The following is a 26448-nucleotide window of genomic DNA, read 5'->3' as shown; positions in this document are numbered from 1 at the left end:
AGAAAATGTTTAGTAACATTGCTTTGAACAATATTTATGATTGTATGTAAATATTAATTGTAAACATTAAATTTGTAAATACTACTTTGAACAATATTAACTATAAATGTTGGAGATACATACGTTGAGAGGAGGTCCGCGACAGACGGATAATGATGTATGAGACTGAGCGCCGTAACATAACTTACTCCGGGTATAGACTGGTAGAACTTCAACACCTAAGAAAGAGGTTCAAGAATAACTTTATTTCAAGGACAGGACCATAGTACATGAAAGCTACTATTATGGTAAGTTGGTTAACCAATGGTAACTTCAATGGTATCCTTGCTCTTCATGCAATGGGGCTCAGGTAAATGTGAAAATTGGATTTCAAGCTATCCCACTATTTTCACTTAGAACAATTCCAGAGACAGAATAGGCATGAAGAGCAGATAGAAAAGTGTGTTCATGGACTTTTTTTAGGATCCTACATAAGCAAGATCTCAATGCACAAGAAAATTTCATTATTTCCTTGGATGGCGTTCCACAAATTGTTGTAAGTTAGTAAGCTACACATGTATGACTGTGAGCATTACAAGTACCTCGGTAACAACTTGTATGTTATTGCCAACCCAATAAATATTTAGCATTGTCTGCAAGTCGATACACTACCTTTAAATCAATTTATAAGAGAATAATAGTATTTAAGAACAAAAACAAAAAAAGAAACAACAGAATGTGAAATAGAAATGTGATTAAAAAAAAAAGAATTTCCTAAGCAAATTGAAATGTGGCAAAGTACCATTTTCCTCTACACACATTAGGAAGTAAATTGAATCAAGGCTTTATAGTTTTCATAATCTGCATGCATTACTGATTGATTAGGTACCAGTAACTCAAAATAGCCATAAAGGAAGATACACCCTTCTGTTTCTCAACTCTTGAAATATCCTGATATATCACCTGTTCAGAGGTAGAATCCATGTCCAAGGTGGCTGGAATAGCAGCTCCTTTTCTGCTTTCAATCTTGGTCAAGTCAGCTAAGATTTGAGCAGTTTCCTCTGCAGATGGTTATAAAAATAATTGTGAAATAATAATGATGTTGATGATTAGACTGCTGCTTCTTCTACTACTACTGCTGCTGCTGCTGCTACTACTACTACTACTACTACTACTACTTCTACTACTATTGCAGCTACTTCTATGAATAATAGTTATAATATCAATAATGACAATGATAATAATTGTAAAATATATATTTTTTCACATTCAACCACAAATATTAAGTGTCAGACAGAGTCTAAGGTAAATGTCAGAAAGGAACTTGCTCAACTAAAATCAGAAAATTGACTGCACTTTGTAATTGGCCCTATAAACTTTGATGTTGAACCTTTAAAATCATGAATACATCAGAAAAAAGACCAGAGCATTCCATTCCATGGTAAAAAATAATTTATACGAAAATAATCAAATTGATTTCGAACTTGGCAACAAGAAGGGATCCTCAAACGTATTGTTTATAAATGCAAATTTTCAATCTGTAAAGACGTTCTCTGTCAATCTATATTTCTAATGCCATAAATTGAAAATGGAAAAATGGAGAAATGAAAAAAAAAGAATGTACATGCTTCATATATAAAAAGTAAACAAATAAGATTGCAAATTGTCCTCAATGGCTTAATCCAACAATCTACTCACCTGTTGAATCGGAGAAAAGTACTTTGACATGAGTCTTAGTCAGGGAAGCCAAAGTAGAATCCAAATACTTTGTTCTGATTCTGTATCAACATAAGATGACAAAGAGAAATTAGTATACAGATACAAAAGCTCAGAGGTGGTTTGCTCAATCTATTCCAGAAAGGAGTTTTCGTGTCAGTGTCAATGACTTCCAAATACTGAAATATCCCTAACAAAGCTCAATTGACACAAAGTTTGAATAGAGAGTGATAAAGCACAGCATTGTTTTCTTAGTGTTCAGATATGTTGAGACAAATCGCCTCTATTACATGCTCCAAGTCTCAACAATTTTGTTAATAGTTTAAGGGTAAACTCATGACATTGTAATGATTTCATTTTTTTAATATTTGTATCAATCAGATGTGATTATTTCACATGTGGGACTGACCTTCAAACACCAGCATCCCACAGACATAAAAGAACACAGTAGAAGAAATACCTTACTCATTTATACATCTACAATTGCCATTGCTGGGTTCTGATCAACCCTTTTAAAGTTTCATGTGTCTAAACATCAAGAAATGATTCATAAGCATTTGTCATCTAACAAGTTATCAGATCAGACAAACTTTCCTTGGTTTCGATTGGCTGAGAGGCAAAAAGTGTCTGATTGGTACTGTGGTAACGGCCATATAAAAAAAGACTCTTTTGGATAAAACATACTGTATGACAAGTACTTTCACAAAGCACTATCCTGGAGCCCGTCTCACAAAGAGTTGTGATTGATCCGAACAATCGCAACTATGGAAGGCCAGCTAAGTCAACATATAAAATGCATGTTTGTTCCAAAAAAATTCTAGATATGAATGTATATTCATAAATTCATTGATTTCTTGACAATTTGGTATGTTCTCCTTTGCTTACAAAGGACAATTTGCAAATTTCTTGTAGAAAAAATTATGGATTTCCATAGAGTTACGATTGATTGGATCAATCGTAACTCTTTGTAAGACGGGGGCCCTGGTGCCTAAGAAACTCTATCATGGCACCTCCAAATTTAAGTACACTACATGAAAATATATGCTTTGTCTTACAGTGTCTTTGGTGGTTGTCTTTTATCTCTGTTCTTGTCTCTATCTTTCTCAATGATCAGACAAGGTCTATCAAACAGCTCACACATATGACGTACTCTATCCAACAGCTTCTGTCTGTTGGCCCCATTCGCAAATTCTGAAATTAAGAATAAAGTACAGACAAAATTATCAAGTTGAATGGTTTTGCAGTCGAACAATTAAACAGAAAAGTTACAAACCTCATAAAATCATGATTTCCATTAAATTACTTATTATTGCAAAGTTACCATAACCAAAGTATTTTTATATTTTATTGAATGTACGTGTCTAATAAACAATCAAAACTGATGTAACTATGAAATATGTACTAAAAACCTTTAAAAAAATGAATAAAAAAAGGATATCATTCAAATTTAAATTTTCTGAACTTTCCTTTAAATTAACATCAAGGATAATAATGGAGCACATATTTTAGTTCCATGAAGCAAATAAAAAATTGAAATGGTGTGGATAAATATAATTTATTTCTTAGGTAGAAGGAAAAAAAAAATCGAAAATGACTTTGCCTGGTGAAAGAAGGAAAACATAAAAAAGGCATGCTCAAACAACTTAGTTGCTTGAATGAAAATAAAAGATGATTCAATTTTCTGGTTCATGGTTTATCACTATATTGGATATTATTCATGCTATCAAACACCAACACATCAGAAAAAAATATAAAACCTATTAAATTCATAAAAGTGAGTGTATAAAAGAATATTTTAGAGATATGTGATACAAAGGGTAAACAATAAACAGGATTCTCTTTATTTACCACTAAGGGTACGTTTCTCCACCCCCATACGGGTACTGGTTACATAATCACACCCCTGCAGCTGACTAACTATAGGATTGAGTCCATAGGTAATGGTCAATGTTGATACTATGTGAGGAGAACTGGAGAGTTCTTTGCTGTCCACTAGGATGACCAAAGGTGCTTGACCAGTGGCTGACTGAGATAGGTGAGAAATCAAATCAGTTGCAATTTAAATATATATTAACTTTGATTCACTGTAAGAATGGTTACAGTATAATTAACATCATTTTATTTGGGAGGGGGAGGTCTTAACAATTTTAATCAGTAAAGAAGGTATCTCCTTCCACTCTATATCCTTCTCTTCCTTCTTCTTCATCTGAAAGCTGTTTGAGGACACCTGATTTTTATAAGTTCACAACTTTATCAATATCCTCTTTACATCATTACACATGGGAAGATTTCTATTAATGAACATTTCTACATACTGACAATTCCACAAGGAAATAAGCATTTTATCAAAAATGGAAGAAAAGAACATGTATACTTACCCGAGGGCTGCTGAGTGTAGAACTGTTCACAATGGTTGAAGACATTGTAGCATTGGCCACAGAATTGTCCATCAGTGTTAAGTTGTTGATTTTATTCGATGGTGAGACTGCAGTTGTAGACCTGACTGGTAGCAAACTAATATTTTGGTTGGGGAGAACAGGGCTTGCATTCTTACTTGAAGTGTCACTATTTCCAGAGTCAGTCTTAGTGTTCAAACTGCCCTCTGATGACCAAGGAACTTTGAATCCCTCAGAGTTTGGAAAAGCAGCTCTGGGGTTAGAACCGGGAGTTGCAAAAGACAGTGTCCGATTAACTGAGGTCTTTTCAGTCGAGGCCTCCTCCTTCTTACGACTCCCTGATGACAAAGATAATGTTCTTTTGACAGGACTGATCGCTGCCTGAGATGAAGTCTGCGCTTGCTTTTGCTGCATCTTCTGCTGGAATTCCGCCTGTTTTTGCTTCTGTCGTCTCAACCTCTCCTCCTTCTCTTTCTGAGCCAGTGTTTTGGGGGAGTCCATCAAAGAACTACCGCTGCTACAGGCAGCAGCAGACTGAGGAGCAACAAATGTACATGGTTTTGATGATCCTTTGTCAGAACCAATCAAGCTATCTTTGGTCCGACCTGAATTCATCAAGGCATAGTTGGTCTTGAGAGGTGACTTTTCCTTTTCACTTGCACCTTGTACATTCGTCAGCCCATCCTCTTTATCATGCACATTCTTAGGATTAACCTGAAATGGTTGTGATTGTGTTTTAGGCTTACTAATCCACTCCCCACCAGAAGGTTTCGAGGACTCCATCCCCTTTCCTAATCCCCTATGATTCCCAAGCAGTCTTCCCCTTCCTGAAGCTTGATGAATAGCATGGTTCCTTTTCTGGTTCTTTTTCCTAGCTTCAAAATCTAACTCAATCTCCCAGTCCATCAAATCATCATCCTCCACCGCCTCTTCCACGTCAGACAGCGAAGAGTCCGATTTCAACACAGCAGCCCTCCCTGCCCTCAATATCCTCGCTGCTCTGCTCTCCCCACCCTTATTCCTCAACCTCCTTCCTCCAGCCCTCCTGGATCCTCCATCAATGATATTATCCATATTGATGGTGTTGTCCATAGCAAGCAAACTGATGTCTTCTCTCAAACCATGATCCTCCTCATCATCTCCTTGGACGACAAAGCTGTCCTCCATGTAAGTGGCATCTTGCTGTGGGACCTGTGAGAAGACATCAAGGTCTGGGGAATGATGCTGGACCATCTTGAAGCGGCCACCTGGACCGGGTACTGGAGGGCTTTTGACTGATTTCATATAAATAGCATGCATATCTGCAAAACAAAGCATAAAAGAAGTTATTCAGAATGCTACTCATGTCAATAACATTGCTACACTTTGATACTGAATAGGAAGATTGTTTCATACTATATCTGCAACAGATACAGGTCATATTACTATGATTTTCATGAAAATAGTGTAGTGGTTGGCCAAAACCATTATCAGTTTCAACAATGTAAACAAGTATTACTTGCTTCCCTATTAAGTAGGAACAGAAAACCATATCATCTGACAGTAACTGAAGTTAAAAGGACCATGCAATCCGAATTCATGTTAATCACTGTTGATTAAAAAAGATAATACGACTTATATGTTGCTATTTAAGTGTCTAAACATGTTTTATAGATTTGTTAAAAAATTTTCAGCATTACTCCTATTTGTTTAAGATAGGTATGCTCGATCTGTAATGAAAATCATAAGTCAGAAAAGATTGGAACCAGTGGGATTCGAACCTGCCATCTACTGCAGGAGGATCGAGGGTATTTGAATTTCAGTTCATCGTGGCTTAGCCGTGAACCAGAATAGCCTGGTGGTTAAGTCGCTGCCCGGAAAGCAGTAGATGGTAGGTTCGAATCCCACTGGTTCTAATTTTTTCTGACTTATGATTTTCATTACAGATTGAGCATACCGATCTTAAACAAATAGGAGTAATGCCAAAAGTTTGTAAACAAATTATATTTTCCTCCTATTAAAGCTTCTTCATTTACTATGTTTCATAGATTTTAACATAATATTTGAATTAATATTTCTAAACTTGCTATAAAGCAACAGTGGAAACCTGGCATTTGTGACAAAGAAAAGACATTGGTTGAGGAGGGACATTGATCGTGTTTTGAGAACAGCTTTTCATTTCACGCAGATAGAATCAGAAAGGAAGGACTGAAGGAGGAAGATGCTCTCAACAGGGTGAAGTGGAGGGATGGGGGTAAGGTCAATTTCTGTGTGTGGAAGAAGTAAATCTCCAGGGGGGTGTTTCACAACGATTTAAGTATGACTTACAGTCGCACTTAAATACCGAGTTGCGTACGGTATGAAAGGATTGACTGCATTGGTCAGATCGTGTCATGAGGACGCGCACTACTGCGTATCTATCAATAAGATCATGCGTTGCAAGTCATACTTAAATCTTTGTGAAACACACCCCTGATTTAAAAACCTTGATTAGTACTTCTACTACTAGACTGACTCCTATTCCTCCAATTTCTTTAGGAAAAATCTCAGATATTTCTTTATGAAAATCTTCAAAATATTTGCTGTTCTTGGCATTTTATCTCAATGAGACATCTAACTTTAAAATGGAGTTAGAGACTGACCAAGTATTCAGCTACAGTTTATCTCAAGACAAAGAAAAGTTTCCTAATGTAAAGTCAGATGCCTTACCTCGTGGGCATGTTGTTTGACTTGATTGAGATGCATTGTTGATGAAGCCTTCTAAAGAGTTATCAAGGTCTGAGCCTTCCTCATCTGATGACCATTCTTCATCCTCCGAAACCTCTGCTTCCTCGTCAAGGAAATGTGCCGCTTTACGACGGTGATTCAATGACTGCAAATAGGTAATAATCAGATTCACAATGCCAAAACTGTGCTATATTCACTCTCTTAACATTGAACATCTTGTGTCACTCATATTATAATTGTGTTGGATATCAAATTTTACACAATTAAGAAAATTAGGTAATTGGTGTAATTCTGTCTCATATTCTTTCACTATTAAACAAAACCATTTAATAGATTGCAGGAAATTCTTTTCATGAAATCTCAGATTGTTCCTATATTTATGTTTCAATGTTTTCAAAATAACGATATTTTCAAATTGCTACTTTGTTTCGTGTCTTGTATATTTTATAACTGATATTTTTTGTATACACTACTTTTGATTGCATGCCACTGTGTAATGTATTTGATTTATTGTTGCACTTATTCAAGCTTCTTTTATTTCTACTGATCTATTATGCAAATAATGATGACATGTCAATATATGATCCCTATGCCTATCACCACAAATAAATCAAATTTTGCTGTTATAACGTTGTACTGTCCACCTTTTCAATTTTTCAACAATTATTCTGTATATACATGTAGTACAGATATACATACACTGTAAATGTTTCTTGTTTAGACTTTCATACTTTTGACAGAGATATTATATTTTAATTAATTTACACAGAAAAAACAGTTGTTAATATCTACCTTCTTGTGCTTATTTCTCTTTTCTTTCTTTTCGAGTCTGTGCTTGAGTAGAATATCATCTCTCCTCTGTTCTCTTTCAATATTCTTTACCAACTTGCCCTGCTTCATGGGATCTAAAATGAAATTTACAGAGATTAGACATGAATATCTCTAACTGGAGAAATCATGAATAATACTTACCGGTATATTTATAGACTTAATATGCATTTCAACTTATTTCTTCATGTTTGAAATTATGATCAGTTTGAAATTAACAATCTTTAATTGAATTTGATTAAATTGAATTCATTAGCATCTCCAATATAAACCCCTCAAAAAAAGTTTGGAAATCTGAGTTTGGCCATTAATTTCTCCCAACTCCCAATTTTACACAACGCATATTTTACATCATTGAAAAGATCATTTGATTCTCTTTAAAATGATACCATGCTTGTTATGATCATGCCATCACGAAAAGAGCAGGATTCAAAAGTGTTGGATGAGGTCTGAATTGAAAAGCTGCAAAACGAGCAAAAACAGTTTGGAAATCTGAGTTTGGCCATTAATTTTTCCCAACTCCCAATATTACACAATGCATATTTGATATCATTTATAAGATTATACAAGTGGAACGCCTCTGGCAGTCTCGCCTGCATTACGCAATTTAACATAGCAGCAGTGCTAACTTTGAAAACTACTATAAAATAATCATTCACAAAAACACCATTCATATAATGATATAATACCACGTTCATTGACCATAGATGACATTTGAACGGTGACTTAAGACTTGTCAACTACACCCATGTCCACATTTCATTCATTCTCTATCCATAAACTTTCAAAGTTATGATGGCACTTCAACAATTACCCCAACATGGCCTAAGTTTATTGACCTTAACTGACCTTTGACTTGGTTTTGTGACCTGAAACTCACAGGGGATGTTCAGTGAAGCTTGATTACTCTTATATCCCAAGTTTTATGAACTAGATCCATAAACTTTCAGAGTTAGGATGGTAATTCAACAAATACCCCCAACACGGCCAAAGTTCATTTACCTTTAATGACCTTTGACCATGGTCATGTGACCTGAAACTCGTACAGGATGTTCAGTGATACTTGATTACTCTTATGTCCAAGTTTTATGAACTAGATCCATAAACTTTCAGAGTTAGGATGGTAATTTAACATATACGCCCAACACGGCCAAAGTTCATTGACCTTAAATGACCATTGACCATGGTCATGTGACCTGAAACTCACACAGGATATTCAGTGGTACTTGATTAACCTAATGTCCAAGTTTCATGAACTAAATCCATAAATTTTCAAAGTTATGATGGTAATTCAACAAATACCCCCAACTTGGCCAAAGTTCATTGACCCTAAATGACCTTTGACCTTAGTCATGTGACCTGAAACTCAGGCAGGATGTTCACTAATACTTGATTAACCTTATGTCCAAGTTTCATGGACTAGATCCATAAATTTTCAAAGTTATGATAGTAATTCAACAAATGCCCCCAACTTAACCAAAGTTCATTGACCATAAATGACCTTTGACCTTGGTCACGTGACCTGAAACTCGAGCAGGATGTTCACTAATACTTGATTAACCTTATGCCCAAGTTTCATGAACTAGGTCCATATACTTTTTAAGTTATGATGTCATTTCAAAAACTTAACCTTCGGTTAAGATTTTGAAAATAATTTTCCCAACATGGTCTAAGTTCATTGACCCTAAATGACCTTTGACCTTGGTCATGTGACCTGAAACTCAGGCAGGATGTTTAGTAATACTTGATTAACCTTATGTCCAAGTTTCATGAACTAGGTCCATATACTTTCTAAGTTATGATGTCATTTCAAAAACTTAACCTTAGGTTAAGATTTGATGTTGACGCCGCCGCTGCCGCCGCCGCCGTCGGAAAAGCGGCGCCTATAGTCTCGCTCTGCTATGCAGGCGAGACAATAATTCTCTTTAAAATGATATCATGCTTGTTACGATCATACCATCACGAAAAGAGCAGGATTCAAAAGTGTTGGATGAGGTCTGAATTGAAAAGCTGCAAATCGAGCAGAAATAGTCATGAAGGGTCAATACAGAACGTGATTCTTTTGTCTGTGTCAATAGAGATGAAAATCCATTCAAATCAAGCCCCTGCTTCTGTTCAGTAGTGAAGGTTCTGTGAGATAACATGGTTTGAGACTTTGAGTGGTGGTTTGAAATACCCATACATGTTTGTTTGTTATGTGTTTGCTTGTGCAGAGGTGTGTTTGATTCCATGTTAATGTTGATTTTAAGGTGCATGAAAACAAAAGAAACCTCAGAGAAACTCACTCATCACCACTGAAAAAAGAACAGTGACTTTCAATATTGTGTCATTTTGCAACTTTTGAATTTTGACCTTGCCCCACATTGAAAGGCACTGCACCTCCATGTGAACCATAATCATATCATGTAGGGTATCATTTTAAAGAAAATTAAAAGATCTATTCATTGATACTAATTACACATTAATATTTACTAAAACTGATTATGAATTATCGATCAAAGTCAAAAGAAACCGCTGAGAATCTCACTCATCACCACGGAAAAAAGAATGACTTTCAATATTGTGTCATTTTGCAACTTTTGAATTTTGACCTTGCCCCACATTGAAAGGCACTGCACCTCCATGTGAACCATAATCATATCATGTAGGGTATCATTTTAAAGAGAATTAAATGCTCTATTCATTGATATTAATTACATATTAATATTCAACAAGTGGAACGCCTCTGGCAGTCTCGCCTGCATTACGCAATTTAATATAGCAGCAGTGCTAACTTTGAAAACTACTATAAAATAATCATTCACAAAAACATCATTCATATAATGACATAATACCACATTCATTGACCATAAATGACATTTGAACGGAGACTTAAGACTGTCAACTACACCCATGTCCACATTTCATTCACTCTATCCATAAACTTTCAAAGTTATGATGGCACTTCAACAATTACCCCAACATGGCCTAAGTTTATTGACCTTAACTGACCTTTGACTTGGTTTTGTGACCTGAAACTCACAGGGGATGTTCAGTGATGCTTGATTACTCTTATATCCCAAGTTTTATGAACTAGATCCATAAACTTTCAGAGTTAGGATGGTAATTTAACAAATACCCCCAACACGGCCAAAGTTCATTGACCTTAAATCACCATTGACCATGGTCATGTGACCTGAAACTCGTACAGGATGTTCAGTGATACTTGATTACTCTTATGTCCAAGTTTTATGAACTAGATCCATAAACTTTCAGAGTTAGGATGGTAATTTAACAAATACCCCCAACACGGCCAAAGTTCATTGACCCTAAATGACCTTTGACCATGGTCATGTGACCTGAAACTCAGACAGGATGTTCACTAATACTTGATTAACCTTATGTCCAAAGTTTCATGGACTAGATCCATAACTTTTCAAAGTTATGATAGTAATTCAACAAATACCCCCAACTTGACCAAAGTTCATTGACCCTAAATGACCTTTGACCTTGGTCACGTGACATGAAACTCAAGCAGGATGTTCACTAATACTTGATTAACCTTATGCCCAAGTTTCATGAACTAGGTCTATATACTTTCTAAGTTATGATGTCATTTCAAAAACTTAACCTTCGGTTAAGATTTTGAAAATAATTTTCCCAACATGGTCTAAGTTCATTGACCCTAAGTGACCTTTGACCTTGGTCATGTGACCTGAACCTCAGGCAAGATGTTCAGTAATACTTGATTAACCTTATGTCCAAGTTTCATGAACTAGGTCCATATACTTTCTAAGTTATGATGTCATTTCAAAAACTTAACCTTAGGTTAAGATTTGATGTTGACGCCGCCGCCGTCACCGCCGCCGTCGCCGTCGGAAAAGCGGCGCCTATAGTCTCGCTCTGCTATGCAGGCGAGACAATAAAACCGAGGAGGGATCGATCAAAGTCAGATTTCCAAACTTTTTTTGAGGAGTTTAAAAATAAGAGTTCCATTGGTGTATAGTAACATTCATAAAAATAATATATATACTGAAATTTGAGTAAACATCAATAAAAACAGAAATAGTAATATGTCGTTTAGCAAAAAACAGATGAGAAAATAAGTTGTGAGTTGTTATAGCACCAGAATCCTCCAGCTTGAAGAAGACAAACAAATTTATGTCCTACAGAGTATTTCGTCAACACTTGTCATGTGAAAAGTTGAGAGATCTGACAATTTTCCTTGATTTTGAAGCATGTCTGACAGTTACTATGGTAACAAAATCTAACCAGCCCTTTCATTAAATGATCCCTCGATGCAATTACAATATCTTCAAAGTATACCTTCAAAGTCATCATCGTCTCCTTCAGGGATAATAATGGTACTACTCATATCCAGTATCTTCTTTGCTTTCCTTTTCTTAGGTTGAATGATGAAGGAGGAATCATCAGATGACTCATCAGACAGCACATGGACACTCTTCTGAAACAACAGACAAGAAATTCAATTCTCAAGTCCATAAAATATGTGTCCGATGACCGATCCCCTTATAAAATGGAAATAACCTGATATTTGTCTCTTTCCATTTCATATTATGTTTATGCTCTCAAGTTATCAAGGCTTCAGCACTTTGATAAAGTGAAGAATGGAGAGAGAAATGAGTCAGACTTACAAATATGTTGATCATTTAAAGGGTTTCATTATATCACATGAAAGAAAATTCTACTCTGTCATCTATTTCTTTCCCTCAAATCCAACCAAATTTCTTTCATTTTCATTTTTCGTCAAATTCTCTTCATTCCACCATCTTAATAGTCCTTTTCAGGACTCACCGCATGGTGTAATCCTCTTCTATGTTATCTGTATATCATAATGCAAACCTTCACAGATCACCAAGAAGGCTTTATGATGCCATTTGATTGTCTCTCAGTATGATCATCATACCCTCAATGAGTTTAGGGGTACATGTATTTCAACTTGCAAAATTGGGTTACAGTATTTTGCATTAGTGTGAGACAGGTTCAAGGCACGGAAATAAGTTACTTAATAGCCTGAGGACTGAGTGGGTTCAGCATTCATATTCTCATAAAGACAGTTTACCTCTTTGACAATTGATGCTTTTGCAGCTAGACGCGACCTAAGTGACGCATTGAAAGCCATCGGAGTGTCTGGGGACGTCAGCACCACAGCTCTTTTCTTCTTGGTGACTCTACCGATGACATCTTGACTGTCATCACTATCTTCATCATCGTCTTTGAGATGGTGGGAGAGATTGGCGTCATCATCAGAAGAAATATGTGTGCCTGTAATAATGAGCAAAAAAAAAAGCAGTGTGTGAAAACTAAATTGCATGCATTAAAAATTAATGCCCCTTTCACTTTCAGATATGAAGTACATCACATGACTTCCAAAAATGCTAGAGCTGTGAGAGTTTTCTTCATGATGAGGGTGATCAGCATTTTCACCATCTGAATAGGCATGTATGCATTTAAAAATGAAAATGAGAAATAATATGTTGGATTCAAGACTGTGCATGCTCTAACATTATGCCTCTACTACTGTCAAATATGATATTTTTGAAACTTTAAGCATTTACTTCATTAATCATTTTAAAAATGATGTGTGCTTTTAAACATACAGTTATAATATACTTTTCCGATATATTACAATGATTCTCTATTTATTTTTAAATATCATACAAAAGGCACCTTTATTAATAATTTCTTTAGTAAATTTAATTTACAGTCTGAAAGTTAAGTTGGGTTATCAAAGGATGATGTTAATCTTACCTTTCTTTGATGTTGTAGAGTCTGTAGAATCTCTTTTATTATCAAATCCATCATTCACTCTATCAGGTATTGTAGGTTTGTTGTCAGATAGGAATGAATCTTCCCAATCAATGCCTTCAAGAAGAAAGTTAATGTCATCTTTGTCATTAATCTTCCCACTCTTGAGTCCCAGTGATGGTTTGATGACATGCCCTTCTATTCTATGAGGTGACAGACTGGTTTCTTCCTTCAGAGACGTCTTTGGTTTCTTCAGAGGGTTTGATAACACAGGATCTTCAAAATGTCCTTCGTCAACAAGAGGTGAACTCTTTCTCTTGCCAGGAAGAGCTGTAGGTCTGGAAGACTGATCTTGGATAGACAATCCTTCACTCTGCTTCGGTCCCGAGCCATCCTTTCTCTTAATTCTGAGCCGGCTGCGAAGGCTACCTAAGGGTTTGGCTTTCTGCAGATGTGAGCTAGGAGTTTCTACAGGTGAAAAAATGTCTCTACGACCAGACTGTCCAATAGGTGACACTGTACTACCCTGATGCCTACCATCCCTTTCAACATCTGACATCACTGGAGTTGAGGCAGCAGGAGGATGTGAAACTCTTGATACTGTATCTTTGTAGACGTTTCCAACCAAATCAGCAGTCTCTATTTTCTCTGGTTGTGCCAATGACGCTACCACTTTGGAATCGTTGGTGTTGACAGGATGCATCAGGTTACGCTTAAATCTACTCAGGGAAGATGTCTTGACTTCTATCTTAGACGGTTTTGATGATTCTAAAGCAGAAAGACCACAGTTTGTTGTTGGAATAACTTGATTTTGAGTGGTTGGATTATTTTTAAGCTTGGCTTCTTGCTCTCCAATGATATCCACCTTGGATCCATCTTTATCTGTGTGACTTGTTCTTGCATCTCTCTCTGGTCTTATCATTGATTGGGATGCCTGGGACATTGCCATGAAGCCTGATCTTTTCTGGCTGACCTGAGGTGAAGGAGGAACAATGCCAATCTCATCAAAGGCCTCATCATCCATCTCAAAAAAGTCACCAAAATCAAAATCAAGATCAAACTTAGGTTGTTGCGTATGTTTGATCTCATTTTCGTCTGTAATTTCATGTTCCAGCTGTGGTTGGATTTTCTGAAGTTGATTGCTGGAACTGCAAAGCACAGCACTGCCGATCTCTTCTTTATGATTTATTTCAATCCCAGGCCTCTCTGTCATTCCATGATTTACGTCAGTCCATGGTTTAATACTGTGAGATGCTGTAGAAACTTTGAATCCATTTCTCTGATCTGTGTCTTCAGAATGTGCTTCATATGCATGACTGGCCGCGGTGTCATTCTTGACATCCCCTTTCCTACCCACAACTTTCTTAACATTTGTTGAAAGGATTGGGGATTTGGTTAAATGATTAGAAACAGGCTCCCTGTCAAAGACCACATCATCATCGTCATCGTCAAAGATATCCCCCTCAAAATTGTCCCATGCATCCACAAGCTCATCTGTGATATTTTTTGTCTCCTCTTCATGATCAATATCATCAACACTCTGTTGCACCTGAACACACTTCTTGAGTGAGTGCTTAGTTAGGACTGGAGATATGAGAAAAGGTTCATCAGCTTCTTCCTGATTGATTTTACCATTTTCAAAGTTGGAGACAGCTTCATCAACTTCATCAGCGTCAGAATCCAAAACTTTTCCAAACTCATCATCCATGTCATGATTTATGTGACATGACGCTGTACTGCTAATATCAAGACCATTATCATTTTGCACTGTTTTGGAAAATGTTTCACTTGTAACAAGGTTAGTCCTCATGTTTAGCTCTTCTCCATGCTTTTCAAATTTCATGGTTTCTTTTCCGTTTAGAGGTAAAGGTGGAACAATCACTGGCTCATCCAGAGCAATACCTATCTCAGGTCGATGAGACTCTCTTTTTGGTGAACTCTTTGTCCAGATGTCCTCTTTGGCAAGTTGTGAGGCATTGAATGACAGATCAATATCGTCTAGAAGATCAAGACCAGAGAGTGAAGGTGGAGGGGGTGGCATCACGTCAGCTTCTCCCTCACCATTTGACCTTTCAGATGTACGTTTGTCTCTTTTGGAGGCACCTGAAGGAACCTCAGGTGCCCTGAAGACTTGGGAGCAAGAGAGAAAGATATCAGAAGTATTCAAAGAAGCGTCGCCTTTGGCATGCTCTTGTTGATTCTTGGACGGACTGCTTGGGGAAGCTGCACAAGGTTCAACCTGGTTATCATCACTGGCAGTGTCCATAGGTTCATCATTGAGAGCACCCTGATCTGAATCAGTCATATCCTCCTTGGTGTTGACTGATTTCTGTTGTTTAACTTCACCCTCAGTATTTGCAACAACAGGTCTTGGAGGGGTCACACTTTTCCTGTCAGTATCAAAATCATTCTCATCTGAATCGCATGGTAATGGAATCGTCTTTCTTTTCAGTCTGCTTTCTTGTCCACCTCTTGGGCTCTTACCCCTTTTAGTCCTTCCAACCTTTCCGTCACTACTGCTCCCATCATCAGACTTTCTGCCCTTCTTTGCCTTGCCTTTGTGCTCCTCTGTATTTTCAGAGTATCCATCTTGTTTTTCACTGGGTTCACTGAAGAGATCCACAGCAGGAAGACCATCATCACTACCAAGATTTTCCATTTCTGAGGATGTACTCTTCGCTCTTTTCCGAACTTTTGCCTTTTTCTTTATTTTCCTAGTTCTCTCCTTGTGATCACCATCTCCTTCATCTTCATCTAAGATAACAATGTCTGTTTCCTTCTGGTTCTTCTTTTCCTGAGAACAGTATTTCAGGATTCCTTCCTTTCCTTTACTTTCTTTTTCATTTGGTCTCAACACATCCCCTTCATCCAAGTACATTGCCATTTCAGCCCCATAGATATCCTCGTCTTCGGTGTGACCCTGTATCTCAAAGAATTCCATCATCTCCACAAAGACTGCACAGCGTTGTGAATGGGAAACCTTGTGGGTCGGCTGCTTATTGGTTTGCCATTCTGCATAAGAGTTCAGTGAAAGCTCCTTGTCGTTTGTCAGGGAAACCTGTGGGAAGAAACATGTGACATTTGGTTGGCTTAGGAAGTTGGCTTAGATTATTAGGTTATATTTCGGCTATAATACGGCATATTATACCTTGTATAAGTGAGATTGCAATAAACAAGGATGCGGTAAGAGGCTAACTAGAACAACGACTGCAAAATATTAAGATCTACATATCATACTTGGGCAATATATCCATATCCTCATAATCAACAATTTGTATGTGGGAAACATGTTCATATCCTCATCATGGACAATCACTAATCTACAAATACTGTTACAACATTCTAAATTCTTTCCTATAAAATTGATGACAGATTAACAACATCAAATTAACATTCACCTCTTTAGCTGCTTGCTTGTTGAGGGAGAGGAATTTAGATTCTCCAGGTGCTTTAAGCTGCTCCCCTTGATCGACTTTATAATGAAGGTTCCAGAATACAAGCTCTTCATATGTCAGAAATACATCCTCTGCAGGGTCAGGTTTGGCTGCAAGAGAAAAGAAAAACAAAGATCAATACAACATCAATAATTCCTCAGTTCCTCCATGGAATGAGTGAAATCATCATCACTTCAGTTTATTTTAAAGGTAGAAATTTTGAATGTACATCTCTTAAAAAAAGAAGAAGCAATTCACAAAGGATTTAAACATTATTGAGATAATGTGGAATAGAATCTTCTTACTTCCTTGCAGGAATCTTGAGATGTCTCCTCCCATACTGGATTTCTTCTTACTGGTGGTGGCGCTGGAAGGAGCGGCCATCTTTGTCTTGTGCTTGCTTTGATACTCCCCTACCTTGATGTTCATCTTATGAGCAGTGGGATTGAGCCCTCTTGGGACCATCCTGGGACTAGCAGGGAAGAGGTGAAGGGACTTGCTGTTACCCTGCAAGGCCCTGTGGATCCCCTTCTTGCTATACTGGCTACGGTCATAGATCTGCAGGAGAGAATGAAAGAGTTGTTGTTAACACGTTAGAAAATGGTTGATTGATTATGCTCTACAACAGTCTTTTTCCATAGACCCCAGTCCACAAAGTTTAGTTCCCAACTTATTATTAAGAACCTGAAACATTTGTGCCAGTGGAGATTTGAAATGTTTTGTTCTCGAAGGTAATTGTACTTCAAGGTATGTGAAATGGACACTCTAATTTGTATTTCATGTATATATTTATAAACACTTAAATGGGACTTTGTTTAAACATACAGAGACTAGAAAAACTTTTCTCATTTCCATTTACCATTTACTATTCATTTGCACAAAATAGCACAAGACAATATAAAACAAGATTTGTTTTTGTCTTTGATGACATAAGCCGGTGAGTAATCTCATTTGGTAGAGCGTCCGTCTCACAACCGGGAGGTCGTGAGTTCAAACCTTGGCCGTGTCGGACCAAAAGACGATAAAAGATGGGAGTTTGGCGTTCAATGATTAAAGGGATAGAGCCTAGCCGATCTGACACTGCACAGCGGCTGCTGGGCCTACACTCAATTGGGCAAAACAATTTTCTGAGTATTTCACTTTGATGTCTATTTTAAACAATAAAATATGGATATGGATTAAAGTAATGGAGAACAATTTCTTTCTTCATCAGCATCACAATAAAAAATTGCAATAAAAATCATTACCTGAAAATTTTCTTGGAAAATTATAAAAAAATAAGCATTTGCCAAAGTGAAGAATGATATGCGATATGAAATAGTGAAGTTTCAGTGAACTTACTGCAGATTCTTTCCCTTCCGTCACTAGCATGACGATCCTGCCTTGTCGTTTCCTCCCTGTCCTACCCATCCTCTGGACTAGTCTTATAGGGCTCTTATGAGCATCAAAACAAACAATGAGATCAACATCACCAATGTCTAAACCTTCCTCTCCAACACATGTGGAGACCAAGGTGTTGTAACCGCCATTCTTGAACTCATTGACCACCTGGGGGACACAGCAGAGAGGAAATTACCATTAAATGTTGATGACAAACGACAATTAAAAAAATCAGATCAAAGAAGCTACAAATCAAAATTTAACAATATAAGGAATGAGAGAAATAATGAAGCTAAAATCATAAGAATGCGAGTCATCTCAATGTGAAAATAATTTGTCATTTGGGGGTCATTGTGAGTCATTTGTGGGCACTTTTTTCATAAAACCATAATTATCAATACTTTTTCTAGAAAGAATTTGACCAATCAAATGACAGAAATTTATCAGCTCATAACAATGGCTTGTACCTTTGTCATTCATGAAAAGCATCATAAATGAGGGGTCTACATATAGTCTGTTGTAGTAGAATTCATGAACAGGCAGAACATTTTGCTGAGGTTTTATTTACCCATTTATTTCTAAACACTCATGAAAAATTGTTCACTTCCTGACAAACATGAAATCTGTGAATAAAAATACAGAACACCATGAAAATCATTATAAAATTTTGTTTCATCATGGCATATACTGTACCCTGATTTGCTCTTTCTGCGAGAATCCCTTAGTATTCTTCCCTGCCGATGCCTGCCCTATGAAGCTCATACATCGCACTGTGGGTTGATGACGGTTGAGCATCTGAGTAATCTCTTGAACGCTGTCACGATACTGAGCAAAGATCATTACCCTGGTACTATGTTTATTAGAAGCCCTACTGGTTGACGGACCTGCCTCCATTTGGTTGCCTAGATCAATGAAAGCATTACAAGAATAAAAGACAGTGGAGCATATAAATAATCTGAAAATCTATACAAGTAGTCTGAATAATTTTGTTTACCATAGTTAGCAAATATTTTACAGTACAGATTCTTTATAAATTGTTACTCTTCTTTCTTCTTATATTTCTCTAACTCACAATGAGCATTAAATCTATGACTTTAAACTAGTAAATATACTATCATTCCTTACCCGATGTGAATTTTTCAAAGTGCTCTAAAACAACTTCCTTCAGCTTGGTCATCTTGGGGTGACTCATGACATACTCCTCCTCTTCAACTTTTGACCCTGTTGCCCTTAGCGACGGGGACAACATGGATGTAAACAGCCCGCTGGAGTTATGGCTTGAGTTATGACTGATATTATGACTGGAGTTCATCATGGAGCCAGCGTACTTGGCCTCCAGCATCTCGACGAGGTTGGAGAAGTCGGAATTTCGCATGAGCTCGGAGCGCGTCCTCGCGTTGGCCTTTGTGCCGTCTACGATGTTTTGAAGGAAGCTGTAGAGGGAGCGTTGACCATGCTGGAGTAGAAGCTCAAAGCCATGGTATAGGCTCATGCAGATGGCAAAGTCACCTTCAACTGGACCTCTCCTTGCAGCCTCATGGTAAAAAGAATGAAGAATTATTCATGTAAACAAAATACCCAATTACACAACCAAGCTAACTCTATAGCAACGGATTTAGTGTTACATGAGGCAGTGCTTCATATTAATATCTAAATAGAATTTGTTAACTACAAAAGCACACAATAAGGATGAGAAACCATTCATCATTTTATGCTCATACCAAACCAAGTATCAAGATTCACAAGATATTAGATTCTTATGACATTTATGAATATGAAATTGCAATTTTAAGTTTTACTGCTGAAGATGTGTTGTACCATAGTAAATTTGTGCACATGTTGGGATCTGAACCTAGGCCATTTGACGCAGCATGAATCCAGGCACCAATGGAATTTATCCAGTCACTTGGACGGGGTGTACTTTTCAATGATAATTTCAGGTTTGTTCTAACTTAGGTGAATGTGTAGTCCCACATACTTAAGAAAATGTATGTTACTGCATCAAAGCAGCGCTGCTCCATTGTCGTGACCAGCATGACCAAGCCCATGGGCGATGCGTCGAAGAGGCAGCACATTACAGCCCCATGCTTTCCAGCTATTATACAGGGGCAACAGGAGGGTGATTGTATCTTACAGGTTGAGGCAAGAAGTGATTGCACCATTAAATATGGTAAGAAAGTCGGTTGCAGATACTGAAATTAGTGACAGTTTTTGTTTTATTGATGTCGATGGTGAGGAAAGCATTCCTATAGTTGGGGGAATCCCCATTCCAAAGTCAAATGTAATTGGCAGATGTTCATCCTTGCTGTCTCACAGAGATAACAATTTGTGGTTTGATGGTTAGGTAATTGCTGAAGATATGTCGGTAGATCTAGATCTCCACGGTGATTATATTCATGTACCAAGTTGTTTATACTGTGCTCATTTTTCTTATTTCAATTATATCAATATTTGAACATGTGGATATTGATTATCATTATGTTGTCTTTATTTTTTTCTGAGGGATATTTCATACACGTATGTACCGTATGGCATTATTGTTCAGTTTATTTTAGATACAAGGAGTAAATGGATGTTTTGTCATTAAAGTGTAGATATGTATTAAGTTTTAGTTCCTTAGTTAGCTGACAGTATTCGGGTAAAATAAATTGCAGTGTTTTCATTTTACTGACTTTGTTTGTAAAAAATGTATGCGCTTTTATTAAAGAATCACAGGAAGGGAAAAGGGTAGTCACGCCACTTTGTGTTAATTGTGTGTTGGTATAATTTCGTTCCATACTCCTGTGTTATTGCGATCAATACTTGTTGAACGACCTGACTAGGTCATGGCAATAAACTCATTTACCCCTAACTTTAAATTGTCAGAGTTTTTTTTTGTATGCTATGGCATTGTAATCGTTTTGTTTTAAATTGTAATGTCCATACTTATGCATCCAGGGGCAATGATAATTCTCACATATCTAATCTAAGAACTAATTTTTTCAAAAGTCAATATTTTTAAATTCAATATCAGAGGAAACGAAGAAAAGTTTTTCACTAAATGCATTCAAGAGGGTCCCTAAATGCAAATCAATAACTATTCTTTTCAACTTACCATAAACTGGGTGACTTTGGAAACAACAGAAAAAGCATTGTTTCATTTACATTTTTTCCTTTTGCTATTGCCAGTATCTTTTTGTATGTTATTTTAGGGGAATGTGTGAATATTATGAATGACTATTGTGCTCTTGTATATTGCATTGCCTTACATGGTTTTTGTACTTTTCTTTGTAGGGTCCATAAAACGCTTGATTTTTTGGCCCTCAAACTTTTGGTACTTGAGGAATATTGAAGAACAAAAGCTCAAGCCTGTTGGTTGGATAGTGAACATAAAGGGATCATTAACCCACCTGTATAGTCATGATACCTGACAACCCTTGCAATTTCACCTCATGATTTGTCTTCACGTATGGGGTGACTTCGGACATCAAACGAGTACCAAAATGTTTGACAGCTATATAACTACTTTGCTTTCTTTTTCAGAGTAGCAAGCATAGTTAGGATAGTAAGGATAGGAAAGTTAGGATCTAAACAATGGAGAGAACATATAAAAGAAGAGATGGAGCCAGATATAACAAGAACTAATATTATGAGGAATCTCTTGAAAAGGCTGTGAAAGCATGTCAGAAGGGAATGGCAATTAGAAAAGCATGTGAAGAATTCAAGTTGAAAAGGGACACTTTGCACAACAGACTGAAAGATCAACAAGACAAGTCTCTTTCTGGTAAAAAAAAAGTGAAAGCCAAAAAGAATGTTGAAAAAAAGGGACTTTGACAAATAGTTCATCTAGTAGAGTGGCCAAGAAAAAGCCAGTTCATGGAAAAAATCCAAGGAAGGTGAAGTTGACAGTGAATCTGAAGAAAGTAAAGATGAACATGAATCAGATGAAAGAAAATGAGGTTGAAAGTGAAACAAGAGTAAAGAGAGATGGAAAGTGAATCTTCAGGTGAGAGTTAAGAGGAATTAGAGCAAGAACTGCCTATTCGAAAAAAATATATTGAACAAGGCAACTGGGTTCTTGAGAAGTTTACAGGAAAGAATTCTGTGAAATATTTTGTTGGGCAGATCAATGGAGTGAAGAGTCCAACACTAGTATTACTGGTGACTTTGAAGTAGATTTTCTTAGGAAAATAAGTTACACTTAACAACATTTTTGTTGGCCAGCTAAAAGAGATCTCTCCTCTACTGACTTGGATCAAGTGGTAAATAAGCCGCCACAGCCAGAAAATATCACGAGAGGCATCCATGGTCAAATTTGGAACAGACCTAATTAGCCACTACAATATTGATTAATGACACAGAGGGCCAAGAATAGAGCGTTTTTGTTTCCAGTAGGCAGTGTTCTTTAGGTTGAAAGTTGTGTTCTTTTCCATGCAGTTTAAAAGGGCATCAATATGTCATTTAGAAGGCAAGTTGGATGACTTACTGTTATCTCTGGTGGAGGATCCTGCCTGAACTGTTCTCTTGATTTCAGAATCTGGAACTTGGTCAGGTTCTCAAGGTCACGACAGAAAAGGACACGACATCTCACCAACCTATTTACAAACACCGTCAAGATCTATGAAAAGAACAAAGAGTTCATTTTAGGAGATATTCTGGATTTTGAAATCCATTTATTCATCTATTCATTCGTTATTTATTATGCACTTAAAAACAAATACAAAATAAAAGATAAATTTGAATACAAATAAATATTGGCAGAGTAAGTGTGGAGCAAGGATGTAAGACATGATTACAAGTTCTAGTAGGGTCAAGTCATTTTCACCATAATTTACAAGGTGGTTTTGAACCTGCCGTCTGAACAATGATTAATGCATATTTCATACATTAGTTACGCTTTTAATTTAAAAAAGAGTCCAATAAATAAAGCATGCTTTCATCACAGCGCACTGAAGCGTTAAAAGGAATTGTGCATAATTGACACTTTTTAGGAGTTGAAATTTTCCCCCGTCACTCAGACAGAAAATGAGAACATCTCTCCTGATGTTATTGTTTTACACCTGACTATTAACACTGATTTTTGCCTCTAGGAGAGAGCCTCCAAGCCACAGAAAGTATTCAAATGGTGGTGCTCATGCAGCAGTTACATAAGTTCTGTAAATGTCACACTCTCCCAGTCTCCCTGAATATATATTTCATGCTTGCCTACATTTCATATCAATAAAAATCAAACATGCCAATTAATTTCACATCCAAGGCTGCTCTATCCTCTGAAATTTGTTTCTGAATAACTTGATGGAATGAGGAGGGAGAGAATTTACATTGACCTGTCATATTATAAGATTGAAGAATTTTTTGGAGGTACAGGGAATACCATCCCTCTGGATAACAGTCTAATCATTAGGGGGAGTGATAGAATGTTTGCATTCATTCACCTGTAGATAATGTTCGTTTACCTGCCTGAACTCATTGCCTAAACGAACTACTTTCTCACACTTTTCTATCTACTCTATAGGAAATGAGTGATTGATCAAGGCATTTACCTATAGATACTGTTATTTGACTTGCCTGAATTTATTGGCTATGAACAACTACTTTCCCACACTTTCCTAACACTATCTACTTCATGTGAAATGAGAGTGATTGATCAAGGCATTTACCTGTAGATACTGTTCTTAGACCTGCTTGAGTTCATCACCAATCAGCACAACTATTTTCCCACACTTCCCTAGCCCTATGTATAGTGGAAATGAGAGTAAATGGTCATGGCATTTACCTTTAGATACTGTTCTTTGACCTGCTTGAGTTCATCACCAATGGGCACGACTATTTTCTCCACCTTCCGTTCATGGACATACTGCCTGATGTCTATAGAATCCTCAGATCGAATCTCAATGTGAGATATTAGAAGATTGGTTAGGACCTCGTTGACTGCCTGTAACAACAAGGGAATTATCAAAGATTCATTATTCATTTGTTCAGAAGAAGTGTAAAATGACTAAGTTTTAATAAACATATAGGCAATCAATCAAAATGTTTGAATTTTGGTTGTACTCGGCACTCCATTTAACCCTAACCAAACCGGGCTTTTTTGGGTTGAATGTTGAATCAACCCCCACTTGACATCTCTGCTGCCAATCATAAAGATATGATTATTTTTACTTTCATCAGCTGAAATTCATTGATTTTAGCATAATAATGCTTTGAAAAGGTTCTGCTATAAATTTGGTGAAAAAAAAAAAAAAAAAAGGTAAAACACAAATAAATACATAAGAAATTCATAAAACGATAAAATACATAAGAAATTTATTTTCAAACCAGGATTTGTTTTCATTTGTTAGCAATGGTATAAAGAATATTTACACCAGAAATTAGCAGTCTATGAGCTTTTTATAAAAAAAAATTAGAGCAATAAGTATGATTTATGCATAAATTAGCATAATTAATTCATATTAAAATATTTTGGAAAAATTAACCACACAGCCTTGTAAATTACATCTCACACTATTATCATGCCAATTTTCACAGCGTTCGCGCGATTGGCAGCTGAGATCTCAAGGGAGGGGGGTGAATCACACCCCCGGTCAGTTACACCCCAAAAACCCGGTCTGGTACTTTTGAAATTCATTGGAGTTAGAGGCCAAAATTTTGCCCACTGCACATTGTCAACATACTATTTCAACTTACCTTAATGTCACCACCAGGTGTTGCACTAAGAGCCAGCACTCTGAACTGATTGGTATACTTTGATAATTCACGTATAACCTTAAAGATGAGAGCAAATGAGACAACAGAATGGAAAAAGAAAACATATCCATTTATTGCATTTTGTACTTATTTGAAATGGTACAGCAACATGGAAATTGAAAACATGACCCCCCTCCCCCAATTTCATGGTGCTAGTGTTGGTGACTGGGAAATAAAATATAATCTGTCAATATCATCTGGGATACTCCATTCACCAAACCACTTCCTATCCCAGCTTTCAATAGGAACTACAAGAAATATGTCATATGTTCACATCTTCCCAGTCAAGCCAAACACCAACCTCAATTCACATTTCCAGTAAAATATTGTTTGTTGGTGTCGAGTCTCATACAAAAATCATCATCTGCTTTTGAACTTGTACATGAAAAAATATGAAATAAATATCACTGGTCTCCCAGTCAAAATAAGAGTACTGAAGCGATGACGTCAGTTGTCATGGCGGCCTGGTTCTAAACAAATGGACCCGCCGAATGAAAGCATGCATTTTTCATAGGAGAAAATGGCTGCTATCGGAATTTGATCACTTGCAACCTATTTTTCAGACGAGCCATTCATTTTCATTTGCAAATACAAATGTATACAGAAGATCGTCAGCTACGACTCTGTTTAGATCCAGCCCGCCATGACACTGTGGCAACTGACGTCACACTTCGGTACTCTATTGCCAAGAATCTGACAATCTGGAACCTGCTAAACAAAGGTTTGCAATCAGATGCACCTTTGATAAAGCACTCCTGATTGGTTTGCCAGTCTTTGGATGCAACAAAGATGCCAACTGGCCATTGTCACTTTGCGATTGAACAATGCAAACTTTCCAATTACCTGGCAGTAAGCTTGATTACCAAGAGCTTTGTGGGCCTCATCTACGACTACACACTTCACTTCTGTCGCAGGACATGCCCTTCTACTAAGGTCATTGGTCATGACCTGTGGGGTCAAGAAGAACACCCTCTGCCGCTGCCAACTTTTCTTCCTTTCAGGCGGATGCATGTTCCCTGTAATAGTCGAAAGATGAGATGGCGTGTTTAGGGCTGTTTTCGTGATAGTTTTACATTTCAAAACTTGTAAGTCAAACTATTAAGTGAAAATCTGAAACGTGCACCTCTTCATCGGATGAAGATCAAATTATGTTTGATTTGTGGTGTTCTGTTTGATTGCAACTCTTTCTGCAATGGGTCCCTGATTTATAAAGAAATGGGGAAGAGAAAGAGAGAGAAAAAAAGAAAAGAAAGAAAGAGAAAGAGATAAGCATGAGAAAAAAATGAGGGAAGATACATTAGGAATGAACATGATGAGAAATGGGAATGTACTATGGGTAGAGACAGACTTACCAGTCATTTCTGCCATATCTTCTTGAGGTATACCCATGATGTTAAAACAGGCTTCAATCTGTTGGAAGACCAATGGCTTGGTTGGAGCCATGAACACAATCTTCCCTCTCGGATACCACCTGAGATTGGAGGAGAAAGCATGAATGTTGAAAGTGAGATAGAATCATTATCACAGGGCACAGT

The 26448-nt window shown here is 37.0% G+C and overlaps 1 protein-coding gene across 1 annotated transcript in view; it reads right to left on the bottom strand.

Moving 5' to 3' along the window:
• The window catches only part of LOC129264625 (Fanconi anemia group M protein-like), a 34918-nt gene that overhangs the window by 4476 nt on the left and 3994 nt on the right, over positions 1 to 26448 (bottom strand). The window contains exons 3-23 of the mRNA XM_054902533.2: positions 26266 to 26384; positions 25757 to 25929; positions 24854 to 24931; positions 23943 to 24101; positions 22653 to 22784; positions 19313 to 19721; positions 18881 to 19089; positions 18149 to 18355; positions 17113 to 17365; positions 16772 to 16917; positions 13377 to 16431; positions 12688 to 12890; positions 11931 to 12069; positions 7590 to 7702; positions 6780 to 6942; positions 4074 to 5392; positions 3544 to 3721; positions 2751 to 2886; positions 1678 to 1757; positions 943 to 1040; positions 124 to 218 (exon numbers count right to left, since the gene is read on the bottom strand). Of these exons, the coding sequence (XP_054758508.2) occupies positions 124 to 218; positions 943 to 1040; positions 1678 to 1757; positions 2751 to 2886; positions 3544 to 3721; positions 4074 to 5392; positions 6780 to 6942; positions 7590 to 7702; positions 11931 to 12069; positions 12688 to 12890; positions 13377 to 16431; positions 16772 to 16917; positions 17113 to 17365; positions 18149 to 18355; positions 18881 to 19089; positions 19313 to 19721; positions 22653 to 22784; positions 23943 to 24101; positions 24854 to 24931; positions 25757 to 25929; positions 26266 to 26384 (7464 nt within the window). The remainder of the gene's footprint in view (positions 1 to 123; positions 219 to 942; positions 1041 to 1677; positions 1758 to 2750; positions 2887 to 3543; positions 3722 to 4073; positions 5393 to 6779; positions 6943 to 7589; positions 7703 to 11930; positions 12070 to 12687; positions 12891 to 13376; positions 16432 to 16771; positions 16918 to 17112; positions 17366 to 18148; positions 18356 to 18880; positions 19090 to 19312; positions 19722 to 22652; positions 22785 to 23942; positions 24102 to 24853; positions 24932 to 25756; positions 25930 to 26265; positions 26385 to 26448) is intronic.

Source organism: Lytechinus pictus, chromosome 7, assembly GCF_037042905.1.
Source record: "Lytechinus pictus isolate F3 Inbred chromosome 7, Lp3.0, whole genome shotgun sequence".
Taxonomy (NCBI): Eukaryota; Metazoa; Echinodermata; class Echinoidea; order Temnopleuroida; family Toxopneustidae; genus Lytechinus; species Lytechinus pictus.
This window is presented reverse-complemented; position numbering and strand designations above follow the sequence as displayed.